The sequence below is a fragment of the Leopardus geoffroyi genome, chromosome A1 (genome assembly GCF_018350155.1).
Source record: "Leopardus geoffroyi isolate Oge1 chromosome A1, O.geoffroyi_Oge1_pat1.0, whole genome shotgun sequence".
Classification (NCBI taxonomy): Eukaryota; Metazoa; Chordata; class Mammalia; order Carnivora; family Felidae; genus Leopardus; species Leopardus geoffroyi.
The window spans coordinates 233,902,591-233,917,222 of record NC_059326.1 but is presented as its reverse complement, the minus strand read 5'-3'; the positions used below and the strand labels follow the sequence as shown (position 1 = coordinate 233,917,222).

General features: G+C 46.0%; 1 protein-coding gene across 4 annotated transcripts in view; it reads left to right on the top strand.

Annotated features, from left to right (window-relative positions):
- The window catches only part of ADCY2 (adenylate cyclase 2), a 417,821-nt gene that overhangs the window by 109,889 nt on the left and 293,300 nt on the right, over positions 1 to 14,632 (top strand). For all 4 annotated transcript variants that reach the window (XM_045442405.1, XM_045442396.1, XM_045442387.1 and 1 more), the window contains exon 3: positions 8,197 to 8,358. In XM_045442405.1, the coding sequence (XP_045298361.1) occupies positions 8,197 to 8,358 (162 nt within the window). The remainder of the gene's footprint in view (positions 1 to 8,196; positions 8,359 to 14,632) is intronic.

The following is a 14,632-nucleotide window of genomic DNA, read 5'->3' as shown; positions in this document are numbered from 1 at the left end:
TCTCAACAAAAGAGCAAAGGGAGAGAGAGGCAGACCAAGAAACAGACTCTTAACTACAGAGAACAAACCCATGGTTACCAGAGGGGAGGTGGGCGGCAGGGGTGGGGGGAGGTGGGTGAGACAGGTGGGGGGGATTAAGGAGCGTACTCGTCGTGACGAGCACCGGGTGTTGTATGGAATGTTGAATCACTAAATTCTACACCTAAGACTGATGCTAGACTGTATGTTAACTCTACTGGAATTGAAACAAAAACTTAAGAGGAAAGTTAAAGTACACTTCTGGCTAAATATCTTGCTAGTTGTTTCCAGACAAAAATGTAAATTCTCCTGAATAGTAAGTGGCATAGATATTCTCAAAGCCAGCAATCCTTTGAGGTGGAAGGGTACCATTCAGTAAGACAAGTTTTGTTCATATTTAGAATTTACTTCCAGAATGCTCAGTTAGATCGATACAGTCAAGAATTCCCTCTTTCCCTTGGGAAATTTTGCAAAACTTTGGCATTTGTAGTCGTATTCTAAAACAACAAGCAACCGCGTTAAAAGAACTGCAATTCATGCTCCAGTCAAGCAGGTATAATTCCTATGGCTTTTAGTGAAATCTCTGCCTTTGAAAATTAAGCTAGTACTTTCAACACTGTGCTATTTTTGATTTCTCCGAGATTTGTGGGAGAGAACAATTCGAGGAGCTCGTCTTCTGATTATAAAATACGTATGTTCACTGGGATGTTATTTCTCTTAGCACTATTAGCATAAAAGAGTAGAAAATGTTTCTCAGATGGTGTATCCTCAACAGAACCATGGCGATTTACATAAGTAATCCTGATTATCTTCCTGATCGTGCTTGCTTGTGTGTGCTCGGGGAAGTGGGGTTAGACAGCAGAGCTGCGTGAGGACAGTAACGCTAGGGTACCATTTGGATGGAAAAACTGGAAACTCCGTCTTTGAAGCTACTGTTGACACGTCTGGGAACGTTCTGCTTGCCATTGAACTCTGAAACAAATGTGAACCACACTCTGAAAATCCACGGACTTTGCACCAGGGACCTGGGTAGTCAAAGACCAGATCTATGTAGAGTCAGGTTAGGACCATTTCTGTGTCTTTCTAACCGTTGCTTAAGTGGTACCTCAGCTCTTCTCCATGTTTGCAACAATTTTTCCGTTTAAAAAAGTAAAAAAAAAATCATTTGTAGGAAATGATTTGTGATTCATTCATAAACTGTAAATAACTGTGAAGTTTATTCTTTTTAATGTTTTATTTATTTTTTCAACGTTTATTTATTTTTGGGACAGAGAGAGACAGAGTATGAACGGGGGAGGGGCAGAGAGAGAGGGAGACACAGAATCAGAAACAGGCTCCAGGCTCTGAGCCATCAGCCCAGAGACCGACGCGGGGCTCGAACTCACGGACCGCGAGATCGTGACCTGGCTGAAGTCGGACGCTTAACCGACTGCGCCACCCAGGCGCCCCTGAAGTTTATTCTTTATCCTCCACGTGGAAATGGCGTATGAGATGTAAAATGGAGGGAAAGGAGTTGAAATCGAAAGTCTGGTCTGATCTACGGCATGATCTTGATACTATGGTTTGAATTGTGTCCCCCAAAAGAGCAGAGATTTTAAAAGTGTAACAGTGAGCAGAGACCTGAGTGCAGAGAGGAAGCCAGGCAGGGGAGGCATGGGCAGAGCACCCAGGAATGAGCATTCTGGGCAGACCCCAGAAACAGCCCTGGAGGCCAGATGGAGGGAAGGAGTGAGTGGGTAGAGTAAAGGGGAGGTGGCCCCAGGAGGCCACATCTGGGGACTGGTGGCCACTGGCAGGACCTGTACTCTGAATGAGATGGGGGCAGCTGGAGAGTGTGGGTGGAGAGATGATAAAAGTTTGTCCTTGAAGTGGCTCTAGAAAGAGGTGAAAAGCCCGTCTGAGGAGTCTTGACCTCCAGCCCATGTAGTTTCCACTTTTCTTCTGTGACCATGAGGGCCCTTGAAGAGAAGAGTTCTGAGCACAGGGGTTAGCCAGAGGAAAGGTTCATCCAAGGAAGGAACTAACTGGACCTGTGTCTTCAGCATCACGAATCTAGCAGCTGTATGTTGGCTGGATTAGGGAAAGGAGAATGTTGGAGAAAGGGAGATCCATGAGAATATTACCACAGCAGTTGGATAAGGGGTGCCTAACTTGCCATGAATGATCAGCAGTAAGGAAATGCTAGTGCAAGGAAAGTCTGGTGCATCCGTTACTGTGGAATATTTTGTAATTGGTAAAAAGTAAATCATATATTCACATCTCCAGACTTGGAAAGATGCCCATGATGTATAATTCAGTGCTAAAAGCAAATTGCAGAGTAATGCATATAAAGGAATCTAATCTATCCATCAGTAAAACTCGTGTGTGTGTGTGTGTGTGTGTGTGTGTGTGTGTGTGTGTGTGTTGTATGAGCTTGGTGTCAGTCAGGACCACCCAAGCTGTGCTTGGGGTCCCAGGTGCTTACTGCCACAAAGGATTATGGCAGGTTCAAATGAACACAGGTCCGTGTGGGTCAGCTGAGGGAATCTGCCCCTCACTTGACACGAAGCTTGGGAGGAGGTCCAGCATCATGTTTCCATGATTGCCAGGGAGGGGAGGGGGCTTGGTAAGTTGTGCAGTAATTTCTACCCAAAAGATAACATATGTCTTCTTCCCACACTTTATTTGTCAAAGCAAGTCATATGGCTTCCTCTGACTTAAAAGAAAATGCTCACTGCATTGGTACTATGTTCCCAGAAGGAAGGGAGTTAGAAATATTTGGTGATGAGTCCTAATGATTACCAGAAGCATGGAGAATGGGGTGGGACAGGCAAAAACGAGGAAGGATATGCACTCTGGCTCCCTTGTCGGGGGATGGGGAGGAGGAAGAGAAAAGTATGGAAGCGTATTTAACAGATGGGAAGGTCATGAGCCTCGTGGAAGTAAGGGTGGAGAAGCGCAGACAAACAGATGCGAGACTCTGGGGTCCTAAAGTAAGAAGACATTGTTTTTGAGTGTGAACGTGAAGAATTGTCAACGGCGAGGCTTAAAAGTTTGCACCTGGCTTGTTGGGGACAAAGACATCGTGGGCAGGATTGCGTTACCCTGCAAGAGGAGTAGGTTTAAGAACATAACAAAGAAGCTCTTAACTTGGTTTGAAACTTACAGCGCTTGAGGTTCAAGTAGTCCAGAGAGAAAGATGTGGATGTCTCACAAAAGGCAAATGGCAGCCTAAGTTAAGGGAAACACTTCAGTCGGGTGTTTTTGGGAGGAGTCCTACCTCTTCCAATGTCACGCTGACCCAAGGGTCTGTGCAGGGTCTCAGTAATCACACCAGTGGCTCCCCTTTCTTCAGCCTCCGGACAGAGATACAGTCAGGGAGGGTCTCAGTCATGGAAATGTCCCCATGGGAACATGGAAACCCAAGTGCTTGCATTCGCCTTTTTGGAGCTTTTAACCCACACGTTCTTTAGATGTGCCAAATCCATTTTGGTTTTACATATGGCCCTAGTTGAAGTTGCTTTGGAAAGAAGGCTAAAAGGAAAACTAGAGCCTTCTGGAAGCAATAAGAAGTGAAGACTGTTCCCTATGTGGGGCCTGCAGCCCCACACTTGACTTTCTTCTTCCTCGTCCAGCCTGTGGAAGGCTCCCTGGGCACCTCGTGCTGTTCCTGAAACGTTGCCACTAAAATTCAAAACTTGATTTAATACAACTTGCTTAATTGACCTTTAAAAAAATTCATTTTGTCATCTAAAAATGAACACTTAACAGGAGTAATTGTATTTGGAAAACAGAATGTCTGTTCTCCACTTGGTTAATGCAGATAAGCTTTCCATGTGCTTCCTTTTCAAAGCTCAAAATGTCTGCTGAACTGTAAAATAATTGAAATAATGTTAGAGTTTTAAAGCTGTCCAAAATTAAGCTGTTCAAAAGTTACGGTAATTTCAAAGAACTGCAGGTTTTTGCATTAGAGGAAAACTGTAGTTGTTTAAGAGAGGCTCTTTTTTGTAATTGTCAATTCTAATACTTGAAATAACCATTTTTTAATGTTTATTTTTGAGAGAGAGAAAGAGAGAGAGAGAGAGAAAGCAAGTGTGAGCAGGGGAGGGGGCAGAGAGAGGGAGAGAGAGAAGCCCAAGCAGGTTCTGCACTGTAGCACAGAGCCCGATGCAGGGGCTCAAACCCAAGAACTGTGAGATCATGACTTGAGCTAAAGTCCAACACTCAACTGACTGAGCCATCCAGGTGCCCCTGAAGATAATCATTTAATACCTCTTGTAGGAAATAGGATTTTTCATTAATGCCGTGTGTAGAAATAACAGTGTCTGGATTAAAAATATTTCCTGTAAATTTGTAGTAGAGATTCCGAAGTAAATTTAATTTTCTCAATAAGCCATGACCATGCACAATTATCTATCTGTTTACTTTTGAGAGAGAGAGAGTGAGCACGGGGGAGGGACACACACACACACACACACACACACAGAGAGAGAGAGAGAGAGAGAGAGAGAGAGAGAGAGAGAGAATCTCAAGCAGGCTCTGCATGTCAGTACAGAGCCTGACATGGGGCTCAAACTCCTGAACTGTGAGATCATGACCTGAGCCAAAGTCAAGAGTTAGACGCTTAACCAACTGAGTCACCCAGGCTCCCCTCTAACTGACAATTTTGTTAAATGTTCATTGTTGTGTGTTACCATTTATCATAAACCACCAGCCTGTAAACACAAACTGAAAGTTAAGCGTATAGAAATGAAGGAAATATGAACAAATCTTGAGACATTAGCAATTTCGTAATGATCATTAAAAATCGGTCCTGCTTACTGAAAGAGTTCAGCATCTGAGCCAAGATGTCGGGCACTTCCTGTGATTGTCGTAGCAGGAGGGGAAAGAGCTGCTGTCTTTCCACGTCAGACTTGCAAGAATGTCTTGTGTGCACGTGTGTCTTCTGTTAGACCTTCAGCTTCATGGGATTTCTATCAGGGGAAAGAATAGGGGATTTCTGTCAGGGGAAAGATTTCTATCAGGGGAAAGATTTCTATCAGGGGAAAAATCCCATGAATCCCAGCTTCATGGGATTTCTATCAGGGGAAAGTTTGTCTTGGTCAAAGTCTTTACCAAGAACACGTAGAAGAATTAAACCCGTGGATTGCTATTTGGGCTTTGACACTGACTGGTTGGGAGGTATTGGCCAAGTTTCCCATTTCTCTGGGTCAGTGATACCCCTTTTGGAAAGCAAGATGCCACTATTGAAGAGTGGAGAAGGCACTTGTACACTGAGTGCTCCTTAAATGCATGTGCTGGTTCTTAGCAGTTTTGAAATCTGATTTGGGGCTCTAAGAAATCACTCTGTATATTCTCTTCTTGGGAAGTGGAGGCAGGGGACTGCCCCAGTCTGCTTGGGTCGATTGGCACCTAGCTCAGAAAGGTCCCTCCGAAGAAACGCCTGGTTTCTTTCCATCAATACTAGGTGTTTTGGTACATAAACTGTCTAACATATTTTTTTCCCATTCCATATATGGAATAGAAAGTGTAGAATGCTGTATAATAATACATGAATGAAAAGCATCTTCACAGTCTTTTTTAAATTTTTTTAACGTTTATTTATTTTTGAGACCGAGAGAGACAGAGCATGAACGGGGGAGGGGCAGAGAGCGAGGGAGACACAGAATCGGAAGCAGGCTCCAGGCTCTGAGCCATCAGCCCAGAGCCCGACGCAGGGCTCGAGCTCACGGACCGTGAGATCATGACCTGAGCTGAAGTCGGAGGCTTAACCGACTGAGCCACCCAGGCGCCCCTTCACAGTCTTTTTAAGGAGGTAAAATAAAAAAGTATTTACCAGCAAAATAGTATGGCCATGGTGATCCTTTTGCCCATATGTTTTGGCCTGAAGTCCATTATGACTAGACTGAATTAGGAGGAGTGGGCATAGAACAGATGGGCCATACCCAACCAAAGCTCCCTAAGGGGGATTCCTGGATTCGTTTTCACACTCCTGGTAGGATTCTTCTTGGCTGTTATTCTGAGACGCTTGAACTTGCAGGATCTTAGAGAAGATGACCCAGGGACTTCACCCCAGTGTCTCGCTGGAGTGGGGCTGGGTACCCCTTCTCTCCGGATACATCAGCTGTGAAGTGACGGCTGATACACGTGACTTTCAAGTGCCTGAGAGCCAGGATTCTGCCTCTGTCCTCCACCTCCAGAACCTCAGAGAAGCTTCATGCGTGCTTGTCCAATGAGCAGGTGTTTGGGAGAAAAGGAAGGGGCCTGTTTGAGAGGTCCCAATTTCTTTGTAGGTTGCGCCCCTGATCTTCCATATGCCCTTTTGTCTGTGATGTTGTACCCATGGGGCTTATACCGCAGACCCCTGGACAGTGAAATGGTGACCATTACTTTCTGATCATGACCTGTGGTGCGGCTCCCCTTGTGCATGCAGGAAGGGGGCCCAGTGTCCTTGCAGCCCTTGCTGTCTTCAGACCCACTGTGAGCAGCGCCTGGTGCCCAGGTCCTTCTCGTGAACACACGTCCTGACTCCCCGCAGAAGAGCTGGCATGGTGTCTCCCTGTCTTTCCAGCTGTGCTGGGGTTCGGGGTTCCTTATGCAACACGGGTCACTCTGCACGCAGGACGAGCTCTTTCCTTGCTTAGCTTCCCTTTTGTTCTTGAGTGAAGAGCTGTGGGGCGGAGCTCTCCTGATGCCGCTCTTCTGCTTCCCTGGCCTTGGCTCTTTCCCCACTTGATTTATCACCTTTTCACCCCCCTCAGTGTTCTTCTGTCTCTGCTGCTTTTTTTGGCGAAAACAGCCTGTTCGGTTACCTACTAAGCCTTTCCCTTTTCTGTTCCGAATCTTTCTGTAAGCTCTCCTATGGCTTGTCTTTCTCACTGAGGTGACGTTCACATAACATCAATTAGCCATTTTGAAAGGAAGAATTTGGTGGCATTTAGTACATTCACGGTGTTCTGCCACCATCGCCTCCATCCCGTCCCAGAAAGTCTGTCATCACCCCAAAAGGGACCTCTGCGCCTACCAGGTGGTGACTTCCCCTACCCCCTTTCCCAGCCCCTGGTAGCCACCAGTTTGCTGCCTGTCTCTGTTCATTTATCTATTCTAGATAGTCCGTACAAATGGAACCTTACAGTATGTGGGCTTTTGCCTTAGCTGCGTTCTCGTAGCATAATGCTCTTGGGGTTCATCTGTGTTAAAACATGTTATCTCAGTACGTCATTGCTTTTTCTGGCCGACTAGTATCCCATTGCATGGATGTGCCACAGGCTGTGTATCCGTTCATCCACTGGTGGACATTTGTGTGGTTTCCACCTTTTGCCTGTTGTGAATCGTGCCATTGCAAACACGTGTGTGCATGTATCTGTTTGAATGCCTGTTTTCAGTTCTTTAAGATACGTACTTAAGAACGGGATCGCTGGGTCCTAAGGTGGTTCTGGGCTTAACTTTTGGAGAACCTGCCAAGTGGTTTTGATAACAGCCGAACCACCTCTGAGCTGTTTCAATTTATTACACGTCCACACCGCTCCATCCTGTTGCATCAGCTCCCCCAGATGAAACCCGACCACCCTCCAGGGATCTCCCGACACAGTTGGAGACATAGCTCAGGAATCCAGATGTGTGTTTGGAAGCACAGATACTAAACCCGAGGAGTCTGGGACCAGCTTGCATCCAGATCCAGAGAGTGTTCAGAGTTCCCTAATGTCTGCAGTAGTTTGGGGATGAAAGTTGGAAACCTTCAAATCTTGAAAAAGAATGCTTTTTTTTGTCCCGCTCACAAGAGTTAGTCCTTTATTGTAATCCATTGGGTTTGTTTGAATGTGCTGTCTTATTTTCTCATAATACTACTCTCTAAGTGGGTGCGGTTCGGGGCGCCTGGGTGGCTCAGTCGGTCGAGCATCTGACTTCGGCTCAGGTCCCGATGTCGTGGTTCGTGGGTCCGAGCCCCGCGTCAGGCTCTGTGCTGACAGCTCAGAGCCTGGAAGCTGCTTCGGAGTCTGTGTCTCCCTCTCTCTGCGCCCCTCCCCAACTTGTGCTTAGTCTCTCTCTGTCTCTTTCAAAAATAAGTAAATATTAAAGAAGAAAAACACAAAACTACATGGGTGCAGTTCGCGGCGTTTTGCGCAGCCTTTCGTGGGCAAGGGAGAGAAGCTCTGGGGACGGGCGCTCCTGCTGACTCTCCCTGTTCTTCTCCCGTAGGTGTCCTTCTTCCTCTTCATTATCTTCGTGGTATACACCATGCTCCCCTTCAACATGCGAGACGCCATCATCGCCAGCGTGCTCACGGCCTCCTCCCACACCGTCGTGCTGAGCATCTGCCTGTCCGCAGCGCCCGGGGCCAAGGAGCACCTGGTCTGGCAGGTGGGTGACCAGTGCCCCCCACCCCCACCTCTGGGTGCCAGGGGTGCCGTGCACCTGTTCGGGGTGCGACTGGGGTACCCGGCAGGTGCCCGAGGTGGCTCTGTGTTGCTAGTGGGGAGCCAGCCACACCCCACCTCCAGCAGCGGCATCAGCACGCAGCAGTCAGCAACAGCGAACGTTGCGGACGGCCGCTCCATTTTGCTGGTTGCTGGATGGTCGTATGACTGTGGATGCTTCAAAGCTGTTCTTACTATGCGTTGGAATTCAGCACCCTGTTTTTAGAGTGAAAATAACTTACACAGTTAAATTCATAATTCTCCCCCACCTTCATATCCGATAAAGCCCTCTCTTTACAGAGGGGGAAAGATCTCCATTTCCTGATCTTCTGGTAGGTCCGTGGGCATTAAAAAAAAAATAAATAAATCTTTCAAATGCTACGACAGCAAATTTAGCCTTGCTAGTAAATGGGGTTTCGAAGAAGCCGTTGTGTTTAATTAGTTAAAAGCATTTGAAAAGTGACTTGATTTCCTGCTATGCACATCCATAAACATGAGGGTCAGTGGTTTGGAGTTATCCCTAAGTGTCTTTTTTTTACTTGAAACAGGTATGTTCAATTACGCTCTGTTAGAATCAAATTTAAGAAATGCAGCCATGGTGTAAAAACACCGAGGGTGAGAGAACTGGTTAGGAACAGGACTGCCATTGAAAGTGGGGGTTTAGACATGGATCACACGAGCCCTGTGGGGTCTGAGAAACCCGTTTGTCGTTCACTCGGTGGAATGTTTCATTTGGAAACTTGACATAGAGCTGGAGGCTTATCCTTGGGTGTCTGGAAATCCCGCTTAGCTGGAAAGCCTTCTGGGGATCCCTTTTCTCAACATTCGTCTCCTAGAGCTCCTGTGAAGCCCGGGGTTCAGTCGGAGCGGTCTGAAAGACAGCCTTCGCTGGCACGGGGTGAGCGTCAGAACCCTGGCCCCGATTCTGCACGGTGGGCTCCAGGTTCCCGCTGACTGGTTCAGACGTGGAGCAAAGCCACGTGCCCGCACGCATTCCCTGCCACTGGCCCGAGTAGCCGGCACCACCCGAGGCCCAGATGGCGACCCGTCAGTAACAGATCAAAGGAAGGAACGAAGGTGGTGTTTTATGAAAAGAAGAAACAATGCAGCTGCGCCTGGGAAGAGGCGGGGGGAATGTTCCTTTTTGTACGGGCTCTGCCCCAGCTTTTACTTCCTTGCGCCACATGTCAGAGCCTCTCTTGAAGATATTTATGGGATGTGTCTCCTCTCTCCCATAAATTCCATTTTTCCAGTCTCCCTGGAGTGGGGCTTGTGTGGGGGGGGTGGGTCTGTTTCTGCAGTAGGAACGGGTATGTGATCAGCTGAGCCAGCTGACATTATGACAGTCACTGCGGGAAAGCCCTCATCACACAGACACGGGGGCACTCAAGCCTGTTTTCAGGGCTTACAACACTTTCCTGGTTTTAGGTTACCCTAGAACACATCCGCTGAACATTTTGTACCTATCTCTTTGGCCCCTTCATGAATAAATACAGTGTCTGCTGGGGCAGATGTAATAGAAAAAATATCTTGGAAAGGAGGATTAAGATACATGCCTGTAAGGATCAAATGGGTTTAAAAAAAAAGTGGAGGGGGGGGGAATAAATGGTTTGTCAAGAATCTGATGTATTCTAGGTCACTACGTACTGTAGTGAGTTTGCTTTTCTTTCAGAGCATTTTTATTTTCTTCTGCAAGTTCAAAAAATTGGGAAAGAATGTAATCTCAAACATTCAGTTACTCAATTTTCCAAACACACAAAGAAAAACAATTTTTATCAGTGGACAGCCAGAGATAGGATAATTCTGGAAGAGCAAAAAAGAATAAAAGTTTTTCATTCCAAATGATTCCATGTAAGAATAACATTGAAAGGAAGCAGAAGAACAGAACGTCAGTTTTCCTTTTCTTCAGAAGTAATTTCACAATGATTCCGAGGGCAGGGAAAGGCAGGATACACTGACAGATTGAAAATGGAAGGTCCGTTGGTAAATGTCAAAGTCATGAGGAAAAGAGATTTAAGGACCTTTGGCCACTGCTGGACATGTAACCTACAAATAGCACTGCTTTGTGATGGGAGAAAAACACTTCATTGATAACTGTTGATGAAAAGTGTACATAAATTGGGATGATACACATTAGGTGGTTATACTGCTATGGTATAATTGTTTAACACAAAATTACTGAAAGGCTGTCAGTTTCATATGAAGAAAGAGGTTTGCTGATGAGTGGTGATCAGTGTCCCCCTACCTTATGAACCGCGGAAGACAGAGTGCATTTTGTTTAGCGTGGACCCATATTAATGTTTGTTTGGGGATACCTGGGTGGCTCAGTTGGTTGAGCATCCAGCTCTTGATTTTGGCCCAGGTCATGATGTCATGGTTCATGGGAATGAGCCCTGTGTTGGGCTTGGTGCTCCTCATGGAGCCTGCTTGAGATTCTCCCCGCCCCCACCCCACCCTTCCCCTGCCCCTCTCCCCCACTCATGCTTTCTCTCTCTCTCAAAAAAATAAAGAAAGAAAAGAAAAATATGTGTCACTTTATTTTTGGAACATTGGCAATCCACTGATAGCATGTAATGCTTCTCTGTTAACCAAAATGTCGACTTCATAGGAAACCCTATTCCCTTCCGTGTTGATTAACAGAGTTCATTGTTCTCGGCACATTTATTTTCCCGCATTTATCTTGAAGTAGAATTCAGTCTCAGGCTACAATATATTACCCAACTGAGGGAATTTAGTTAATCACTGAAAGTGATGAATGAGCATTTCTAGTACATTTAAATATAAAGTATAATCCCTAACTTTTTTTTTTTACTTTTATTTTGAAACAATCACAGACCTACCAATAAGTTCCAAATCTAATACAGAGAATTTTTTTCCTAATCCACCAAAAGATAAGTTACCAGTCTGATGTCTCATTGCTCCTAAATGCTTTATTTATTATTATTATTTTTAATGTTTATTTATTTTGAGAGAGAGAATGAGCTGGCGGGGGGGGGGGGGGGCAGAGGGAGAGGGAGATACAGAATCTGAAGCAGGTTCCAGGCTCTGAGCTGTCAACACAGAGCCCGACACGGGGCTTGAACTCACGAACCATAAGATCATGGCCTGAGCTCAAGTCAGAGCCGCTAAATGCTTTAGACAGTATCTCGTACAATGCCATTGCACTTAACCATAATGCAACTATCAAAATTGGGAAATTCACATGGCTCTGCTGTTGTGATTCAGATTCATCCAGCTTTCCCAACAACGTCCTTCACAGAAAAGGGCCCAGATCAGAATTCTGCAACATTGCCGTGTGTTCTCTAATCTCTTGGGTGTCTTTCAATCTGCAGCACCCCCTTAGGCCTCCCGCGGCTTTCGTGATCTTGACACTTTTGAGGATGGCATGCCAGCTATTTTATCAAACGGTCTTCAGGTTGACTTTGTCTGATGTTTCATCATGAATGGGTTCGGGTGATGCCTCTTTGGCAGGAAACACAGAGGTGATGGTGCATTCTCATCACGGTCTCTCAGGGTCTCATCGTTTATGTTGGTCTTTCGTCTGATGGCCGTCTGCCAGGCTTTACCGCTTTGGCATTACTCTTCTCTTCTTTGTAATTAAGGCATATTTTGTGGGGAGGTACTTTGAAACCAGGCAAATATCCTGTTTTATTCACTTATTGATGTCTAGACCGTCTTGTGTTTCCCCGTTCTATACAGAGGGTTATAAGCCCACTTATATGAGCCCACAAGTCTGGGCTCAGACTTGTCCAGTGGGCGCCCCTTCAGGCTGGCTTCTGCACCTTTGGTGATGGTCCCCATCACTCTTTGAGCACTTAGTTGCTTTCTGACACAACAAGACGTTTCAGGCTCATCTCATGCTTTCCCTGCCCTGGCCCTAAAATCTGCCATCTCTCCAAGGAGCCCTGTTCTTCTTGGTAAAGAGTGGCACTTAGCAAGCTCTGGGCTTGTAGGTCTTCTCATTCCCACTGGGTTGTCACTACTCCAAGACAAGGGGCACACGCATTTACATCTACATCAACTTGTATCTATACCTACATATTAGACCCCATGACTTCACACTGGTCTTTCCAGCCTGCCACGAGTTTCATGCCAGTGTTCTCCCTTTCTCTTGTGATTCCATGGCCAATAGTGAAAAAAGTTCAGTTGCAATGATTCTTAACGTGTTTACTTACTGGATCAATGCCGGTGTGTAACCAGTCTCCTATCTCAGTCGCCACCCCTACCCCCACACAGGGGTCTTCTCACTTGGCCCAAATTCCCCTCCCCTAACACCTGTCCCCCTCCCCTAGCTCAGGCTATGACACCACGTCCATCTGAGGGTGTCCCCTCCCCCAACCGGAGCTGTGGCCTCTGTGTCTTCCCCATTGTAGAGGCTCCTGGAACCCACCCCGGCTTTATCACCTTGGGCGAATTCAGCTTCCCTGGTCCCCTCTAGATGCAGATGTTCCTTGCTCTGCCTGATGGCTGGGGACTGAGTTATTCAGGAGAGAAGGAAACGGACAAGAAGGGCAGGAGGAGAGAGGATGGGGCAAGGGAATGGAAGAAAAAGAACACTTTTTGAACAGAGTTTATTTGTGGAAGAAGAAGAAGTTTTTTTCCAGCTGCTCTCTGATCCATTTTGTACTGTACTAGTCTCTCAGCTTTTCCTGTAATTACTTCGTCTTTGTTTTCCTAACTGGGTGTCAAAAAGCAGTTTTTCTGATATGACCCTCAAATATCAGGAAACTTAAAAAGCAGTTTTACATTGTTGATGTAAGAAGAATGCATTATTTAATTTTTTTCTTTTAATATTTATTTATCTGAGAGAGAGAGAGAGAGCAGGTGAGGGGCAGAGAGAGAGGGAGACACAGAATCCGAAGCAGGCTCCAGGCTCTGAGCCGTCAGCACAGAGCCCGACGCGGCGCTGAAACTACGAACCGTGAGATCATGACCTGTGCCAAAGTCAGATGCTTAACCTACTGAACCACTCAGGTGCCCCAAGGATGAATTATTTTATTTATCTATCAGAAATTTAGTGTGTGCCCCAAAAGTCCTTAGCATTGCATAGTTAACTAGAAAACAAGAAGGTTCCTTGTATCAGTAAGGTAGCACACATTTGAGTAAAAATTCTCTGAGAGCAGCAAGGTAGGTGTCTTCTTTGCTTATGGCTGTATCCAGGCAAAGGGAGACTGAGGTTAGGAAAACAGCATGATACCTCACTGCTCGTGCTGTGGTGCTGCATCCTGCTTCCGCTTACGGGTGAGGGTGGCCGGCCTGGAGACAAGATTGGGCAGCGGGGCAGGAAGCTTGCCTCCCTGACAGGGGCAGGGAGTCCGTCACTCAAGCGTTGGTGTAGGCTGCTACAGCCTGTGTATCTGATTAGATATACTTGTGTTCTCTTCTCTGTTGGCCACACTTCTGTAGGTCAACATCACTGCCGGCAGTCTGCCGAGCTCCCCCCCCCCCCCCCGGGATTGCCAAATAGTCCTGTTTCTATGCCACGATTACATTTTATATTTGAAACTTACCTACTTTTCTTAAATGTTCCTTTCCTTGGCATTCACGCCACGTTCTGGATTTTCATTTTGTGTATCATTTATTTTCCCAGGAGACAAGGATTAATTTGAATACAGATTTACTTACACAAGCCAGTTATTTGGGAACCCATATTTATTAGAGAAGATAAGCGAAGGAGTGGTTATTGGTTTTCTGTTCTAACAGGATTACTCCTGTTTCTGATAAATGGTAGAGGGTTCCTGTATGCGGTGGATACTTTGCCGTATTTAAGATACACTTTGAAAAATTTTAGTTTGGACCTAAAGTAGAAGATACAGTCTGTCACGTATGGCAAGAACATAATCGGTAGTCATGAAGATTTGTTACATAACTGATTCTTCTGCAGTATAATTCAGGAACTGTATATTGGAGTCTGGAATTAAATTGCATTTAGGATCTAATCTGAGAAGCTCAAAAGGAAAACAGCAGGTTACCAGCTGCCGGGACTCTGGCTCTGGAGGAGACTAATTGTTGGGAATTTGGACGTCTCTTCCTACTGTCTTGTCTTTGGAGAAGCGCAGGATGTTAGTACTTTCCACAAGAGGGAAGAAAGGACACTGAACCACTGTTCCTTTTGTGTAGCATCTAGCTATCGATGGAGGGGGATCTGTATCCTATTTTAGCAAACTATCAGTTATGGGGTCTAACGACATTATAATTTGGAAGGAATGGGGGTAAGC